The 18909-nt window shown below is 47.2% G+C and overlaps 1 protein-coding gene across 1 annotated transcript; it reads left to right on the top strand.

Annotated features, from left to right (window-relative positions):
- Positions 1–9538: 9538 nt before the first annotated feature.
- KLF6 (KLF transcription factor 6) lies at positions 9539–18130 on the top strand. The gene is made up of 4 exons (XM_012443444.3): positions 9539–9882; positions 12569–13142; positions 14548–14671; positions 15112–18130. The coding sequence occupies exons 1-4, from the start codon at positions 9781–9783 to the stop codon at positions 15161–15163; spliced, it is 852 nt and encodes a 283-aa protein (XP_012298867.1). The 5' UTR covers positions 9539–9780; the 3' UTR covers positions 15164–18130.
- Positions 18131–18909: the final 779 nt, after the last annotated feature.

Here is an 18909-nt window from a genome sequence, read left to right as displayed (position 1 = left end):
TCCTTCCTGTGCCTCAGTTTCCTCATTACTCACAATGGAGGTGGTGGGGACATCCTGAGGATTATATTAAACAATCCATGTCAAGTTACCAGGAAATGCTGTGGTCTTCACACGTTTCCACTGAGCCTGGCTTTATGATATCAGCTCTCTATTTACTGTGATTGTCCACAGCCTTCTTACCTCCTGCCGGCCAGATCTTACAATATTTAATCCATTATTCTACTAATAAGCACAATTGAATGCTCGTTGATTTACATGGTTTTGCTGAGTGTGTCAGGACAAAGAAGTGTCTTCCTCAAAGAGGACAGATAAATTCTGTATCACACATACAGTCATTCAAGAATTCATTCACTCAGCAAGCATTTATTAAATAGCCAGGAGAGTCTAGACATTATACTAAATACTAGTTATAAAAAAGGAATACGTATGCTCTTGTGTTCAGGCTGTCAGAGAAGACAGACTCCCCAAAGAGGAAAGTTCCTCCCCAAAGAGGTCAAATCCCTGGAATCTACAAATGCGGCTTGATGCGGAAAACAGATCTTTGCAGACGTCATTAAATTCAGCATGTTGAGATGGCTTGTCCTGCATTATCCAAGTGGCCCTACATCCAGTGACAAGTGTTCTTATACGGGAAGTGAGAGATAAACTTGACCCCAATAGAAGGGGAGTTGGCAACGTGACCACAGAGGAGAGACTGCAGTGACACAGCCACAGAAGCTGAAAGGGGCCAGGAACAGATGTTACTCTGGAACCTCTGGAGAAAGCATGGACCTGGCCATGTCTCAGTGCAGATTTCTGGCCCCCAGACTCTTGAGAGAGTTCATTTCAGTTGTTTTAAGCCACTAAGTGTGTGATGTTTGTTACAGCAGCCACATGAGACTAATATACTCAGTTCGAGGCTAATTTTCTACTCTGACTCATTAGATGCCTTAAATCTGCATTGTATAGCTATAATTTGTTACAAAGACAGCGATTTGAAAGTTAACTCCAAAATAACCTGGCTTTACATCTTCCTCTTTGCATCAACATAGGTTTCAACAAAGTGGTTCAGTTGAAATTATGAGGCCCTGAGCATGGTGAGCAAAAAAGTCAAGCCTGGAACCAAAGGAACCCCAGACAAATCCCGGCTCCTCTCTCCTCTCTCCTCTCCCTCGAAGCTTCAATCTCATCTGTACAGCAGGGTGCTCATATAAATGGCCTCCGTGGTGGTGCACTATTGGGAGGAACACTTACTGCCACATAAGGGCCTGCAGAATGTCCGGAGAGCAGGTACAGGCAGCAGGCGTAATTATTAGCCCATCTTCCAGGCTAGAAAACCGAGGCTTAGAGGTGCTGGATAACTCACCCAAGTCCCTTAGCTATTAGGTTTCAGAATTTGGAACCATATCTCATTAACCAAGGCACATTGCAGCATGGCTTCCAACATTCCCTGCTCTAGCATATTTCCCCCCAACTTTTTATCAAGAACATTTTCAAATACAAAGAGACGTTTTAAAGGATCGGTGAACACCCAAACACTCTGCACTGGGATTCGAAAATTACCATTTTACTATATTTGCTTTGTGGCATATAAATCCATCCACCCATGCATCAATCACGGATCCATCCTTCAAGCCATCTGCCCCTCCCTCCTCCTCCTCCTCTTCTTCTTCCTTTCCCTCACTCTCTCTCTCTCTCTCAATTTCTTGACGTTTCAAAGCACATGCATGCCTTAGCATGCTTCCCCACTGAACACTGCAGCTTATTATGCAGTAATAACATAGCATGTTATTACTATGAGTTCAATATTTGTCTATGGCTCTCTTCTTTTTGGTGGAGGAGAGGGAGGTAAAATTTGCAGAAAGTTAAATGCACAAGTCTTAAGCATACCAATCAGTTTGGATAAATGCAATATTCTGTGTAACCCAAACCTCTATCCAGACATTAAACATGCCCACCCGGTCAAGAGAGTCCCCTCATGCCCTTTCAAGTCAATCTCCACCCCTGCTCACCATGGCAACTGACATGCTGGTTTTCACTAAACATCAGTGGTGCCTGTTCTAAAGCATAATCCGAATGAATCCTGCAGTGGGCATTCTTGAGTGAGAGGCTTCTTCACTCAGCCAAAGGTGTCCGAGACACACCATGTTGCTGCAGGTTCTCTGCTGATGAGCAGCCTCATCACACAATTCATCACACCTTCTGGTCATGGACTCCTGGACAGGCTCCCGTTTTTGACTATTATGGATAAACTGCTATGAACGAGGTTGACCAAATCTCTTTGTGGCCATATTCTTTTAATTCTTTTGGTTAAATGCCTGGAAAATGGAAGAGCTGAGTCAGAGGGTAGGTGAATATTTCGTTCTATTAAAAATAGCCATACTTTTTTCCAAAGAGCTAGTAGCATTTTACCCTCCCACCCAATAGTGGAGGGAAGTTCTGATGGTTCACGAAATGTCCTTGTCAACGCTTGGTAATGTCTTCTTAATCTCAGCCATTCCAGTGGATTTTATTTCACATGTCCCTGAGGACAATCAATTTTGAAAACGGTTTTAAGTGCTTATGAGTCATTTGCATATCTTTTCTGTGACGTGTCTGTTCAAATATGTTGTTTATTTTTAATTTTTTCAAAATATTTTTATCATTGACTTCTATATGTCATTTTTATATCCTGGATACTCGTTCAATACTAGATGGGTGTTTTTTTGGATATTTTCTCTCAATCTGTGACTTGTTTATTCATATTCTTAGTGTTGCCTTTTGATAAAGTTTTAAATTTGATGTAATCTAATTAATCACTTTTTTTTTACATTTTTGCTTTTTATTTCCCACCCAAGAACCGCCCCCCACACACCCATCATAATGATTTTCTCCTGTGTTTTTTTTCCTGAAAGTTTTGTAGTTCTGTTTTCAGGTAGTCTATCATCTGTCTTTACTCACTTGTATGTATAATATGAGGTAGGGCTGAGTTTCTCCCTCCCTCCCTACGTCTGTCGTTCCTTCCTTCCCTTTCTCCCTCCCTTTCTCCCTTTCTTTTCTCTTTTCTTTTCCTCTTTCTTTCTTTTCTCTCTCTCCTTCCTTCCTGCCTGCCTGTATGCCTCCTTTTTTCCCAGGTGTCCCAGCAACATTTGTTGAAGACTTTCCTCTCCCCATTGTATTTCTCTGGAACTCCACTTCTGTGTATGGAAAAAGCCATCAGAGAACACTGTTTCCACCCCACTAACAAGAAAAATTCAGCTAGTCTACAAAATCCTATTTCTCTTTAGCCTTTAAAGAGCAAGGGCCACAGGTGCCCAAAACGTCTGAAGGGAAATCATGCCACAGATTGTTCTGCATTTGGAAAAGTAGAAGGAGGAGCTGCCACAGAAGAAATCAATCTCCATTGCAACAATCTGTTAATGGGAAAGTGTGGGCTGGACCACAGTTTGGAATAAATGGGATCCCATTCTTACCTGCAAGCTTTTCTCCACAGGCTTCCACGAGGTGCTGACAGGGAAAATCGGTAGGTAAGGCAGTAGGCCCTAGACCCCCGCTACCTGCATCCCTGGACCCCTCCTCTAAGGAAGACAAAGCCTCTCAGTGCAGGGCAGTAGGATGCTCCCTCAGGCCCAGGTCCTGTATGTCAAGAAGCAAGGATCTTCTCTTCCTGGGAGAGGGGCAGGAAACTCCCTCCCACCTACCACCTCTCCTCTAACAGATACAAACAGTTTGGCTTGGTGAAGGAGAAGAGGGAGGGACACTGAGAAAACCCTAGCCCCAAAGCCCAAAGGCACAGGCCCATCCTGAGATGAAAACTGAAAATACACCCTATCCTCACCAGGAACCCTTCTCCTCCCCTGCACACTTCCATCACAACAGGTGTGCAGCAATGGTCAAAGTGGGTGTGGAACAGGAGCACTGAGGGGAACCCAGGCACCCCCATCTCTATGTTAAATGCAACGTAGCAGCAGCCCACTGCTGGAGCGTTTTAACAAGTCTTACATGCATAGTGATGAGAAAAACAAAACCTAGCTCAACTACTGACTGACCAGGCAGACCCGATCCCTAGACCGGGGATTGGCGAATCACAGTTAGCCAGCCACATCTGGTTTGTCACTTGTTTTCATAAATAAAGTTTTAATGATACACAACCATGGCCATTCACTTACTTGTTGTCTATGGCTGGCTTAGGGGTACACTGGCAGAGTCAACAAGTTACAACAAAGACAGTGTGGCTCACAAAGGCTGAGGTATTTACTTATGTGGCCCTTTACAAACAAAAGTTTGCCAGTCCCTACCCTATAATGACAGCTAGAGAGAAGGGAGTTGTCCATTTTCAGGAGGAATTTCTACTTACCATAAGTCTCTACTATTCTGCTCAACATATGTTCCATTTAATCAAGTATTAAGAGCCACACAAAAAGCAAGGCAAACAACACATTGTTATGAGACAATAAAATTGGACCCAGAGATTATCAAGATACTGAGACTATCAAAGAAGGACTTTAAAATGGCTATGATTGATAAATTAAAATGTAGTGGGAAAAATAAAGACAATAAAAAGATGGAGAACTGCAGCAGAAAGAAACTATGAGAAGAATAAAACGGAAATGTAAGCAATATAAAAAAATACTATCACATCTAAGGAATCCTGTCAATGGTCTCATCAGCAGACAGGATTCAGCATAGGAAATAATCAGTGAATTTGAAGATAGGTCAATAGAAATTATAAAGACAGAAACACATTCAGGAAAAAGAGTGAGAAAATGAAATGGAGCATCTGAAATCTGCGGGACAATATCCAACTGTTTAGCACAAGTGCAATTGGAGTTTCAGAAGGAGAAGAGAAAGAGAATGGGACAGAAGACATAATTGAAGTTACAGTGATCAAGAACTTTCCAAGATTTAATGAAATACAACAAACCACAGATACAAGAACTCAGTAGACCACACATAGGGATTGCTTTAGTACCTTTTTGAAAATTAAAAAAAAATAAAGTGTATAAGAATAAAGGTATTTCTGAGCTCCATATTCTGTTAGATTGATTTAACTGTATCTACACCAACGTCACAAAGTCATGTTCAATTTTGCTTTAAGTTTTGAAACACAAAAAACTTTCAACCTTCAGAACTGGTTTAGGTATAGCTCTCTTGAACATTTTCTATACATTTTAAAGTCATCAGGACAATTTCAACAAAAATGCCTGCTGAGATTTTGATGAGAAGTGTGTGGAATGCACAGACCAACTTATAAAGAACCAATATCTTAATCACAGACGTGGTAGAGCTTGTACCTGTAGATAGTCCACAGAGAGCTTCTTCTGAAGCCCCTGGTGTGAGGTGAGCTTTACAGCTGTCTCACTTGACAATTATATTTTAAAAGAGGGCTACTAAAACAAAGGTCTCATTGGCAGACGTTCTCCCCCACCAATGCCCCAGAGGTATCCCATCACTGTACTTATCACCTTGCATATGTTGACAAATAAAGTTTGACATCTTTTGAAAACTATCAGTAGGGCATTTTCCTTCATGAACTGTTCTCAGCACAAATGGTTAAAGAGTGAATCTACTATACCTTACATGTCATGCAGTAACCCTTTTTTTAATTAAAAAATTCATATGCCTCCTAAAAAATGCTACAGAGAGAAAAGGCAACTCACTATTTAAATAGAACTATCTGCAAATGAGATAATTAATAAATGAACATCTTGGAGCCAGGAACAGTGGCTCATGCCTGTAATCCAGCAGTTTGAGAGGCCCAAGCAGGCAGATCACTTGAGGTCAGGAGTTCAAGACCAGCATGGCCAACATGGTAAAACCCCATCTCTACCAAAAATAAAAAAATTAGCCGGGCATGATGGTGCACACCTGTAATCCCAGCTACTTGGGAGGCTGAGGAAGGAGAATTGCTTGAACCCAGGAGGCAGAGGTTGCAGTGAGCCAAGATCGTGCCACTACACTCTAGCCTGGGCAACAGAGCAAGACTCCATCCCAAAAAAAGAGAACATTTTACACTTACATAAGATTTATCATGTAAATATTCAAAAGTACTTTCTTAATTATATTTTGCACAACCAAAATAAACAGATGAAATAAAAGGTTAGTTTTCTCCAGAATTGGCAATATATTGGTAAAGACAGACACCAAAACCAAAACAAAACTGGCTTCTTGCCCCAAAGTTGGAGGATTCTCTGTCAATATAATTAGGGGACATTATCGGAATTATCCTCTGAACAGATTTGAAAGACTTCCCCTAAGAGCCCATCTTAAATTATCTAGAACAGGAAGATCAAATGTACTCAAAACCAACATGCCATCCCATTAATCTTTAAATTAAACATAAAATTAGGTTTCAAATGTATACTTTCCTACAGGCAGCAAGGAGAGTGTCCTGGTATAAAATGAGTGCAGCCTGGAGGTCTATGAGGAGAAGGGCATGGAAGTGTAAGCGGGGACTGAGGAAGTAACACGAGGGTGCAAGGGGCGTCAAGTGCCCCCAGGAATGTGGAAAGGGGCCTAAGACTGTCACCCAGAAGGGATGTTTACCTTCTGAAGATAGCGGCAGAGACTTGAGAGGCTCAAGGTGAGCAGAGGATGAGGGTCACGCCCAACTGAGTTGATTATTTTCTCTCCAAGACTGGGTGAGTTAGAAGAGAGCAAGGCTCTTCCGTGATGGGGGAGGAAGCGCACGTGGGGTTATTGGACAAGTGGAGGTCCAACTCTGTCTCTGATTTGCTTTGTGGCCTGCAAAGTTGATTTCATTTTTCTGTCCGCAGTCACTCATCTGTTAAAAAAGGGGTGAGGGATTATAAAATAATTATCAAAAGCCAACTCAGAAATGGCTAAATGTTGAGTAAGTGAACACTGCTTTCAATTTATTGAAAGACTACTATTTGCTACTAAGCAGGGATTTTAATACATTAACTCGATTATACCAAACTAATTCTAACAGACATTTTAATCTCCTATTAAATAACCTGACCAGAGCCACGCACATAGCCTGGATAACTAGAGTGTAAAGTCCATCTTTTTATATCCTGCCATACTTCCCCTTCTGAATTAATCTGGCCCTCTGTGATTCTTTGTTGTGCTTCTTAAAAAAATCAGGTGCAACTAGTAGTGTCCACATGCTATGCATATCCTTTGTCACATCAAAGAAAATATTCGTCCATCACCTGGTTACGTGCTTAGTAGTAATGACTTTCATTTGCAGACGCCTACACTCCCCTGCCTGCCCACCTCCCCTCACACCATAATAGGGATTTTTGCCTATTTTGTAAATTTCTGTGTACTAATACCTGGCCAGTCATAGGGTGTGAATAATATGTGTTAAATGGTTAATGATGCCATAGGATTTATTCTATTTGAAATTTAGTGTTCATATGTACCCGGTTTTTAAACCATTTTTTTTTTGTCTGAAAATGACAATGGCCATTATACTGTATCTGCATTATACCTAATCAGGTTCCCTCTTGTAAAAATAAACTACATCATCTTCATAGTACTGGGCAGGGCCTGTTAAGAGACAAGGATAAATTTAAATTCCATAGGAATGTGGATTTATTTTAAAAATCAAGACAATATGGGACGCCCTCATCATGACGGCCCACAGACCTTGCACAGACAGCCACCCTGGACTCCCTGCCCAGACAGCAGGGTTCCCCTGCTCAGGCTCCCCCTGCTCCTGGGTTCCCCTACATCTCAGGCTCCCCCTGCTCCTGGGTTCCCCTACATCTCAGGCTCCCCCTGCTCCTGGGTTCCCCTACATCTCAGGCTCCCCCTGCTCCTGGGTTCCCCTACATCTCAGGCTCCCCCTGCTCCTGGGTTCCCCTACATCTCAGGCTCCCCCTGCTCCTGGGTTCCCCTACATCTCAGGCTCCCCCTGCTCCTGGGTTCCCCTACATCTCAGGCTCCCCCTGCTCCTGGGTTCCCCTACATCTCAGGCTCCCCCTGCTCCTGGGTGCCTGGCCCTCAGCGGGGACTTGCTCCACACTCCTGCTTCCTTTGGAACTAGTGGGGCCAAGGTCACAGGCGTGCTGCTAATCACCGAGAGAACCCTGTCCCCAACACAACGGCTGCCCAAACCCTCTCAGCTGCCGGTCACTGGGCGTTTGAGTAAATCTGTGGATGGTTCAAAACAAAGCCATTTGCATTCCTGGAAACAGACTCCAGGTGCAGGTGCCCAAGGAGGGCTGGTCTTGGCTCTCAGGTGATAGGGTAAACGTGAACACTGGCCGAGAGACACCGTGTCAATTCAGTCCGCGTAACCACCACAGCCCACATCCCACAGGTACACCAAGACGACCACCTTCCTGCACTGTAAACTCACAGAGGTCCCACCTGGCCTTACAGCCGCATGCTTCTGCCGGAGGCTCTAACAAACATACAAAACCCTCTAATTTTTGTTTTTTTAACATAGTCCATTCCTTCAAAGTGTTTAAAAATAATGTTCATTAAACTCTATTTTGAAACAAACATAGCTACAATTCAGTTTTCTATTTTGGATTTTAAAATGCTCTAGTTCATGTTCTTGGCATTTTTCTTAAAAATGAACATTATGGTATATTTTAGGAGATAATTCATATGAAAAAAAACCACACACACACACACACACAAAATGTCAGCTTTCTCCTAATTTAAACTGTTTACACATTCATGGGAAAACCTAGCTGTTAACCTTGGTGAGGGCTGAGATCGCCCTCTACGAGATAAACACGTTCCTCCCGACTCCGAGGGGAGCCTCCGGGAGCCTCCGTGCTCCCCTCCCCCACCGAAGTGGCTCTGAGGACACGGGGGGGGGGGACAGAGGGGACCCCAGGAATGGAGAGGGACTCAGGAGTAGAGCGGGACAGGACACACTCAGGGGGTGGAGGGGGACAGGGAGAACTCAGGGATGGAGGGAACAGAGCGTGGGACGCCAAGGTTAGTGAATAGAGGGTGACCAGGGGAATGGAAGGGAACACGGCAGCGCAGAAGGGACGGAGGGACGGGGAGGCCCCTGGCGTAGAACGGGACGGGAGGACAGGGCGGCTCCGGGCAAAGAAGGGGACGGGGTGACTGGGGGACTTGGGGCCGGACGGCCGGGAGGAGAGGGACGGGGCGGCCGCCCGCGGGTTGCGCTGCCAGAACCGGGGCTCGCGCGGCGACGGAGCCCGGCTCGGTGACCGGGACGGGCGTGGGGTGGCGGGACCCGGCCGCCCGGCTCTCCCGGCCGCGACTCCCTCAGCCCGGGCCGCGGGCGGAGTGCGGCGCTCGGCCGCGCACTTCACAGCGCGGACTCCTCCAGCGCGCGGCCGCCTGCGCCTTATAAACCCTGCTAAAAATAGCCTGCGAGGCCACCTTCCAATCAGAGCGGGCAGAGTTCGAATTAAGCCAATGGCGCGGGCCGTGATGGAGAGGCTCGGTCACGCCAGGCGGGGCCGCTGTGTGTCGCCGCCCGCGATTGGCCGGAGCTGACATCATCGGCGCGCGGCCCCCGGGCCGGGAGCCACGGGATTGGGCTGCGCGCGGGGCGGGCGCGGAGCGAGTCACGTGGGGGGGGAGGGGGAGTGGGGGGAGCCAGGCGGGGGCGGAGGGGGAGGCTGGCAGCGGAGCTTTGAATAGGGAAGTTTTGCAGGGGTTACGTTTGCAGTCAGTCCGGTGTTTGCAAATATTGTGTGGGCTCCGTGCGCTGCGGGCTGCGGGAGGGTCCGGCCCGGCGTCTCTTCGAGCCCGGAGTTTGCATGAAACTTTCACCTGAGCTCCGGGGAGACTTTCGGCTCCGGCTCCCACCGCGCGCCTCGCCACCCTCGCAACCGCGGGCTGCGTCCCACCCGGCCCGACATGGACGTGCTCCCCATGTGCAGCATCTTCCAGGAGCTCCAGATCGTGCACGAGACCGGCTACTTCTCGGCGCTGCCGTCCCTGGAGGAGTACTGGCAACAGGTAAACGCGGCCGGCCGCGGTTCCCTGCGGGCGCCGGGGCGGGGAGGCGCGGGCCGGGGCGGCAGTTCTGGCTTCAGACCCGGTGCTTTCTGCGGTCCGCCGGGCCCTGGCCACGGCTGTCACCGGGGGAGCGGGCGCAGCGCCCCCGCCGATCGACCCTCCAGCCCGCGAGCCGCGTCCGCTCAGGGAAGCCCCAACTCCCGACGCAGCCCGGCCGAGCCCCTGGCACGAGTTCGGAGCCTGTCCCCGCTCCAGACGCCACAGCTGGAGCTTGTCATGGGGACCAACTTGCTCTGCCTGCCAAGGGTTTTTTTTTTGTTTTTTGGTTTTTTTTAAAAGGGATTTTGTTTTTGTTTTGGTTCTTGGTGCTAGTACATAACAGCTTTTTTAAAAATACCACATTTTGCCAGCAGAACGTAGACCAGCTCTTTTTTTTTATTGTTTTTTAAAAACTGTAGACCATTTTCAGTGTTTTCCCCTCTTTGGAATGCCTCACGTTTCCCCTAGATCTGCCTTGTCTCACCTGCTTCTCTTGTTGACCGAGAAAAATAAAAATAAACAAAACTGTGTACACACCAGTGACTTGTCAGTCTTGTGACAATGAGCCTGTCCAAACTGCTTCAAGTCTTAGTTTGGGAGAAAGGACCTGGGTTTCCGACATTGCCGTAGAACTGCAATTTTGGGGCATTGGAAATTTAAGAAACTTACCACGTTCCGAGCTTATTGCTAGCATCTCCCCAGGGGGGAGAGACTGACACTCGTCCCATTGTCTCTCCAGCGATCGCGGGAGGGTTCGCTGTTGTTTGCCTGCCCTGCTGTGCTGTTTGTTTTTCGCCACAAAGTGCATTGCCAGATCCAATAGAGGCTGTGGGTTTCCAAGCCTCGAAAGCTTTCAGGAGGGTGAAATACAGGCTGTTGCAACCTTAACATGCCTGCTTAATTGTTCACAATCCTCCTGCCTTCTTCCCCCTTCCCCACCCCCCACACTTATTTTTTTTCCTCCTCAAAGAAGCTGCTCCCTGGGACGTGATTGAAATTGATCTAAGTAGTTTCCTTCGGGCATTTGGGATTTGGGCAAACGGCCAGACCTGGCTCCTGGTCGCCTTCGGAGGCTTTTAAACTCTCCGAGAGCTTCGTTCAGGGTCCGGGTGCTCATCAGCGTAATGGAGATTTTAAATTAGCCGGATTATTAAAGTTTAACAAGATCTCCATAAATGTGCTTTTGTTTTTTTCTTTGGAAAATCAATAAAATATATCGTTGCTGCCTGTCTTCAGAACGCTGTAATGTGCATTGTAACTCAGACGCCTAGTTTCAGGGCAAAGGGGGAACCATGATTTTCCTGTGTGCTTGCTCACCCCGCTGTGTGCGAGCCTGGGAGGGGGAGGGCTTGCCTGTGCCGGGGAGAGAAGCACTCTGCTAAGTCAGCCGAGCCCCTGGGGTAGGCTGCGCTCTGGACTGCGGGTGCCTGGAAAATGAGGTGCTCACCAGAGCAGTTTGGTGTAGAAACTGAAATCAGTAGAATTGCCAGTAGTATAGACAACCTTATATGGACATGCAGGCAACTGATCTCGTGAAAATCAGGGCAGACATAATTTAATCCTAAAATGTTTCCTACCATTTTTCTTTTCCAGTGGCTAGAAAGTTTGAAATGGTGGGGAGAGGGGATGCTGATCTCGGCAGTTGTAGCTTCTTGAAAGGTTGGTTGCGGGGCTGGGGAAGGGGCACGGTCCATGCCACACTGCATGTCCATTTGAGCTGGGTCCTTATTTGGCTGCTGATGAGAATTTCAAAAGGAAGTCTCCTTTGGCATTGCGTGAAAGAAACAGGAGTGATGACTCATGCCATTGTACGCTTGGCCAGTAGATAAAGTTCTTGTTCATTGTGGGACTCCCAGCAGGGCCGTGGAGTAATTTCCCCTTGCCTCCTTCACAATAGCAGATGGCCACGCTGGAATTATTTCTGCACTCCTGTTGAAGTTCCTTGTTTTTCTGTGATCACTGCAGAAGTAATTAAAGTTCTGTGGCATGCAAGGCCCTGCACTTGGGAATGGCATTCTGTGAAAACGTAGGTCTTGGCTGCACAGGAAATGGGTGGCTTCTCTGCAGCTCCATTCGATGCCCCTGAATACAGACAGCTGCTGTCTCCTCTCCCCGAGTGTGGCCCTGTGTTGTCAGCCGTGTCCCCAAGGAGGTCCCCCAGAACACACTGTGTGCCGTGCAGTCTTTCTGTCTTGTTGTGTGGGTATCTGTGGGGTGTGAAGGGTGGATGGCTGGGGCTGTCCTTAAAACACATGGTTCTTGACAATGTCAGATCATCTGGTTGAACCTGTTGGGGGGGTATGTGTGTGGGGCCGGTTCTCTTCCTGTGGTTTCATGGGAAACATTAACACTGGTAACTACAACAGAAAAACCGGCTTAGTGATCGTCACCCGTTGTGGCTGCTGGCCCAACACTGGGAAAGACAGGAGAAGGTTCACCCTCCGACTTCTCCTCTGAATTCTCACTGTTGCTAGAAATAGATTTCCTCTAACTTCCGTGAGGACAGGGATGCTTAATTCCACGATGTTTTGTCCCAGTAGTGACCGGGCAGCAATGATCTGCCCTTCATTCTTGCATGCTTTTGGAAATTGCTTTTGCTTTTGGTCGCCATAGCCGTCATGTGCCTTCTCTGGTTCATTTTGCACAGACCTGCCTAGAGCTGGAACGTTACCTCCAGAGCGAGCCCTGCTATGTTTCAGCCTCAGAAATCAAATTTGACAGCCAGGAAGATCTGTGGACCAAAATCATTCTGGCTCGGGAGAAAAAGGAGGAATCCGAACTGAAGATTTCTTCCAGTCCTCCGGAGGACACTCTCATCAGCCCGAGCTTTTGTTACAACTTAGAGACCAACAGCCTGAACTCAGATGTCAGCAGTGAATCCTCTGACAGCTCCGAGGAACTTTCTCCCACAGCCAAGTTTACCTCCGACCCCATCGGCGAAGTTTTGGTCAGTTCGGGGAAACTGAGCTCCTCCGTCACCTCCACGCCTCCATCCTCTCCAGAACTGAGCAGGGAACCTTCTCAACTGTGGGGTTGTGTGCCCGGGGAGCTGCCCTCGCCAGGGAAGGCACGCAGCGGGACTTCGGGGAAGCCAGGCGACAAGGGAAGCGGCGATGCCTCCCCCGACGGCCGGCGGAGGGTGCACCGGTGCCACTTTAACGGCTGCAGGAAAGTTTACACCAAAAGCTCCCACTTGAAAGCACATCAGCGGACGCACACAGGTCAGTGCCCACACGGGCCCCGGGGGCGGCCACTGGTGGGCGCCACTGCCTTGCACCAGCCCCTGAAGGTGCCGGGGGCTGACCCCACAGGATGTGGTCAGAGCAGACACATCCTCACTTCCTCAGAGCTTTTCCACCAAAGCACTGGGTCTTTTTGGAGTTCATAGTAGAATCCTAAAAACTGGACTTTTGAGTTGGATGAGTGTTTAACACTGTTCAGACTAAACAAACGAGAGACTAGGTCGTATTCTCCATGGACACCCAGACCTCCACCCCCACCCCACTGCGGTTCCCTGTTACCAAGGCCACTGCCTGTTCACCAGGGCACATGCACAGGCTACCTTGACTTGCCCTTGGGTTTCTTCACTGAAACTCAGGGGTCAGGACAGAGGGTTGCAGGGCAGCGTGGAGTGTGTGGTTTGATGCTGATGCCTGAGGCCCAAGTGGGACTGGCCTGCTCTAAAGCAGCGGCACTCATCAGCGGGTGTTTCCTGTGACTCTCTGTGTCTCAGGCGGCCTTCGTTTCTGATACCGCTGGAAACAACAATTTCTTCACGAAGTGCCGTTATTTAGGTGAGAGTGCCATTTAAAAATACCTTGACAATACACCAGGATAATCGGTGAGGAGGCACAGAAAATTTAGAGCTGGGAAGGAGCTTAGTGGTCACGTGATGCAGACTCTTAGCGGCAGGACAGCAAATTGCTGAGAGTCACAGGCTTGGTGACAGCTGAGATGGGGATCTGTGTGGCCTGAAATCCGGGCCCAGGCCTGTCTCAGCATACTCTAGGACTGGCTTGGCGACGTCGTATTCTCAGGTCGCACTTGTATTAAATTCATATTTATCATTTGAGCAAGGAATGACAGTGATCCGGCTGTTGGGGTGCCATTTAGAGAGTGATTCAGAGGCCTGGCATGGGGCTTCCCAGAAGCTGGTCACTTCTGTTTTGTAGAAATGGAGAAGGTCCCCGAGGAAAGTGCAGAGACTCATTCCATAGGGAAGTGAGTTAGGGAACGGAAGTGTGCTTGGGAGAAGCAGTTGCCATGGAGAAGGCGATAGCTCTGCCTTTGCGGGGCTGTGGGTTTGGCTGGCTGGCGCTTCTTCCCGCCGGCATCTGGCTGGTCTGAGTCGTCATCATTCTGCACATTAGCTTTGATTACGGAACCATGGGCTTTGCCGAAGCTGTATCCCTTGGACAGTAGTGGGAGGCCTGAGACTGGGTCAGGAGAGAGCTCCTGTCGTCTCTCTGAGGCTGCCAGCTACTGTCCTCCATTGACGCGTGTTACCGCTGGCAGAAGCCGCTGGGACCCTGACCTCGCATCCTGCCCCTGTGACTGTCGTTGCTTTTCCCGCTTCCCTCTGGGTCAGCAAAGTCATGGCCCGCTTTTCCTGTGCTCTCTTCCCAGGAGAAAAGCCTTACAGATGCTCATGGGAAGGGTGTGAGTGGCGTTTTGCAAGAAGTGATGAGTTAACCAGGCACTTCCGAAAGCACACCGGGGCCAAGCCTTTTAAATGCTCCCACTGTGACAGGTACGTGCATGTGGACGACACTGGGCAAGGAGCATGGGGCCTTGGGAGAGTGATGAGCAGGGCCCAGGAGGCGTGCAGAGCGCGGGTGAAGGAAGGCACGCACTTTCCTACGTGTGCACGTCTTTTCATGCCTGGGACTTTTTAGAAAGTCTCTGATGTGCTCATCGTCCATGGTTAGGAAGAACTTCACATCCAATTTGAAGGTTTAAGTCCGTTCAGCTTCTCCAAAGCACTCTCCAGCCAGTGATGGCAGGCACCCCGAATTCATGTTCCTATCAGTGGGTGTCTCCTGTCTCTGAAAACATGGATGAGGCCTGGGAGAATTCCCGCTTTCCCTGCAGGGGGTTAGGCTGGGCTGGGCAGGGCAGGGAGGTGAGGGCCTGGTCCGGATCACTGAAGGGATGGGAACCTAACGTCTGTGCTTCTCATTTGCCCTCCAGGTGTTTTTCCAGGTCTGACCACCTGGCCCTGCACATGAAGAGGCACCTCTGAGGGAGCAGAGAAGTGGACCCGTAGGGAAAAGGCTTCCGGGCTGAGAGCCGGCCGTGGAAGGAGGGATGCGTGTTCCAGCCGAAGCATGCCGTCTGCACCCTACCCAGTTGCCTCCAGGGCCTCTCCTTGGAAGGTCTTTTGAGGGCTGCTAAAGTCCTGTAAGAAGCGGCATAGCACCCGTGGTGCGTGGTGTGTGGGTAACCCTGGACTCGCCACTGGGACCCGACTTTCCGAGTGGCGCCTAAGCCTTTGCCGTGAGCATGCGCACTGAGAATGTTAATGGTTGGGTTGATTGTATGCTGAGGATCTATTACTGACTGTATGATGAGGCCAACTTTTTTCCTTGCGGTCAGCAAGACTGCAAGAGTTGGGAAAAAAGTAGTTTGAATGTTTTGTGTGTAAGGAGTATACCATGAGATGAGATGACCACCAATCATTTCCTGGGGGGGAGGGGGTGTCTGCACCTTAGGAAAAAACAAAAATCAAAAAAACAACAAAAAAAAACAAAAACAAAAAAAGAAGGAAACTCTTGGAGGGTGGGCGTGGGAACTCAGGACCCCAGAGTGGTGAGTGGTGTGGGGAGGGAGGGCCTCTCTTTCCCTCTTCTGTGTGAGAGGAGCTGTTAGTGTCTGGTGCAGCTATTAAATGTGCAATGTGTCAAGTAGCTTGTTTTACACGCTACAACATAGCTCATTTGTAACCCATTGTATAAGCTGTGTATTTACAAATATAACACAACAGTTTAACTTTTCCTTAGAATACAAAAAGTCATGCATGGTCTGGGGAACTATACGCTTGTCCATTTTTAAGTCAGGACTGCAATACTGATTCCAGTCAATGAGCAGCTAAAATCCTATCTGTCTAATAAAGTGACCCCTAGCCACCCGGGCCTGGCAATATACAATTCTTTTCCCCTCCAGGTTTGTAACACTCCCCTTCCAGAAAGGCATTGTGCAACACAGGATTATTTTTAAATGATTCTGAATTTGAATTAACGTTTTGGAGAATTTTGTGATGCCCTCAGTAGAAATTGGACACGTTGTTGAGTGTCGCAAAGCTGGGGCCGGGAATTGCTGGTCTAATGTTTCATTAGACTAAGAACCTAAAATTTTTCTCAGTTGGGTGGATAAAACCACTAATGCTTAGAAACTGTTTTCTCATGCAGCTACGTTTCTCTTATTTATGCCTTGAGGACTAATTTCTGGTTTTCTAGCTGTTAATGCACTGTTGACCTTCATAATGGTGCCTTACGCAAGCGATCCCTTACGTGGGATCTCATACAGGGGTGTGGGCGATGCGTGCTTTATTAAGGCTCTCTTTTCACCTGGCAGTGTACTGTATCAACGTAAAATACAGAAACAAAAATCTCTCTGAGGTCCTCCTTCACAAAGACAGAGCAAAACTCCCTTCACATGTCAGTATTTGGTCAACATTTTAGACAACTTGACGGTCAGTGTTAACATGGAAAACATGAAAATGGAAAAATCTGACCAATTCTGCCACCTTGAGACTTTCATATAGACCTTGCACAATTGTATAGATTACACACCGGCTGTATTTAATATGTAACATTTTCACACATATTAAAGATACAGAAGTATAAAAAAAAAACCCAATGTTAATGTATTTGCTTAAAAGGCACAAGTTTCACTTATCTGTCTAGCTATCTGTTGGTAATACAGAAAGTATACTACTTTTTTAAAAAAGTGGGCAGAATTCTTGTGTATGTATATTTGTGTCTATAGTATGTGTATGTGTGTATATATATATATTATATATAGATAATATATAAATATTTTTTTTAAGGAGAAACTAGAATGTTTAGCTAGAAAATTTCACAGCCTGTGAAGAAATATTTCAAAATGGCCATAAAGGAGGTAAAAATGAAAACCATAACCTAACTTTTATAGAGGCTTTATCTTTAATTTAACGATTTACAGAGTATTTTCTCGCTTGAATCTGTTCCGGGCTGCCTGCTTTGTCCATCAGATGGGCAAGTCTGGAATGGGGCACATTCGGCCTTTCAGAAGTGGCCTGAACAGAATACTGGAGCCCAGGCTGGACTCAGACACACTAAGGTTTTGATTTGGAATTTCAGCCTTATTAGAAGATTCTAACTTAAGAGTAAGCTAGCCACAGGGATTCTTTTGTAGAACACTTTTTATGCAGATGAAGCTATTTTTTCCAGTATGTAGATTCTTCCAGTTTTTCCGAGGAGTAATTTCCCCGAATTGGCATACCACAGCGCGGACAGCTGATATTTCACCCAGCTGCCGGCCTGTGGGTGTGGTTCTTTGCTTTATATATATATATACACACATGTGAGTCTGGCTGGGCTGGTAATTTGTTTGATCTTCCTGGAAATGAGCAATGACTAATGCTCACATAACTGTGTTTTGTTTTTTTTTAATCTGGGCTGATGAATACAGTTACCTAAGAAACTCATTTCATTTTGCTTGGGGGGAAGTGCAGTTTTCTTTTGGCAGTTCAGAATCCAAACACTTGATTTGCTGGGTTTGGAAAACTCCTTTTTTGGCCTTCTGTGTGCTTAGCCATAACAATTCCATTAAGCAAGAAGGTAAACAAAAGAAAAAAAAAAAACTTGCCCTGGCTTGTCTCACTTCGGAAACACGTCGGAGCTGTTTGCCTGGGTGGGGCTGGGTACCGTACCTGTCAATGCCTGTGATTTGCAGAATTAGCACGTACATAGACAAGTACCTTCTGTTCAGGTGATAACTGAGCCTCAATCAAGCAGAAACTTTTTGCTTGAAATTTAAAAAAAAATTTCTATTAGTGAAATTTCTTTTTTTTTTTTTTGGAAGCACCCTGTTATCTAAAGAATCTTTGTAAGATTTTTGTAAAATTTTGTTTTACAAGATTTTATTTGAAATTGTTTTTTGCAAGATTGTTATATTTCTGTATGAATGTATTTTTTATTGGAATAACATAAAAGAATTCTTATCAGCATCTTGAGTCTGGTGGTTTTTTGGGGGAAGGGGGTTGTTGGAACAAATCCCTGCTGCATTCATGGCTCTGGCTTCCTCCTGGGGGAAGTCTCCATTGTACAGCCCTGAGAACCACTCACCAACCCCAGCCCCTTCCTCTCCACTTTCCACGGCCCGTACTGGGAGCTGAGGGATGTCAACGAGCCTGACATTGCCCTCACGAAGAATACATCATACTCTTCTCCCAGGACTGAGAAAAACAGCCTCCGGGCTGTGGGCACAGTAGAGAAACATGCCAGGTTTTGTCTTCATGGCTCAAGCCAGGGGATGCCTTGCAGACGCATCTGCACAATGATGAACTTGAGTGCTTCTCTGTCACTTCATGTACTCACAGCCTGCTCCAGTTCTGCAGCTAGAGCTGGGCCTGCCTTCCCCAGCCAGACCTGCTACACACCTGGCTGAGGCGGGTCTGGGAGGGGTGGAGGGGACAGAGGGACTCCAGGCCAGAGGGCTGTTGTTACCACCTTCAGCCCACTAGCAGTCAAGGAGGGCAGAAAGTAAAAGATGACAGCATTGCCAAATAAATTTATATCTCTTTTTTTAAGGCTAATGAGATCTATTAGAGTTTGAAGACAGGCAGCCTTTTGTTTTTTAAAGCAATGTTTAGCGAGACGCCTCAACTTTGCTTCACTGTGTGGACCAGGACAGTTTGATCCGTGTAGTGGTCCTTTTTCAGATTGCACTAAGCCAATCGGTAGCAAGGGGGTAATCGATGGGTTTCCGTGGGAACCAGCTTCTTAG

Source organism: Aotus nancymaae, unplaced genomic scaffold (genome assembly GCF_030222135.1).
Source record: "Aotus nancymaae isolate 86718 unplaced genomic scaffold, 86718_ANA_hifiasm-v0.15.2.pri h1tg000083l, whole genome shotgun sequence".
NCBI lineage: Eukaryota > Metazoa > Chordata > Mammalia > Primates > Aotidae > Aotus > Aotus nancymaae.
Note: the sequence above shows the minus strand (reverse complement) of the source record. Positions and strands in the feature narration are given on the sequence as shown.

What these genes read in the sequence shown, in the direction of transcription:
- KLF6 (XM_012443444.3), top strand. Translation starts at nt 9,781, where the DNA reads ATGGACGTGCTCCCCATGTGCAGCATCTTCCAGGAGCTCCAGATCGTG. An exon ending in TGGAGGAGTACTGGCAACAG is followed by an intron (nt 9,883 to 12,568) that starts GTAAACGCGGCC and finishes CATTTTGCACAG; the next exon opens with ACCTGCCTAGAGCTGGAACG. An exon ending in ACATCAGCGGACGCACACAG is followed by an intron (nt 13,143 to 14,547) that starts GTCAGTGCCCAC and finishes CTCTCTTCCCAG; the next exon opens with GAGAAAAGCCTTACAGATGC.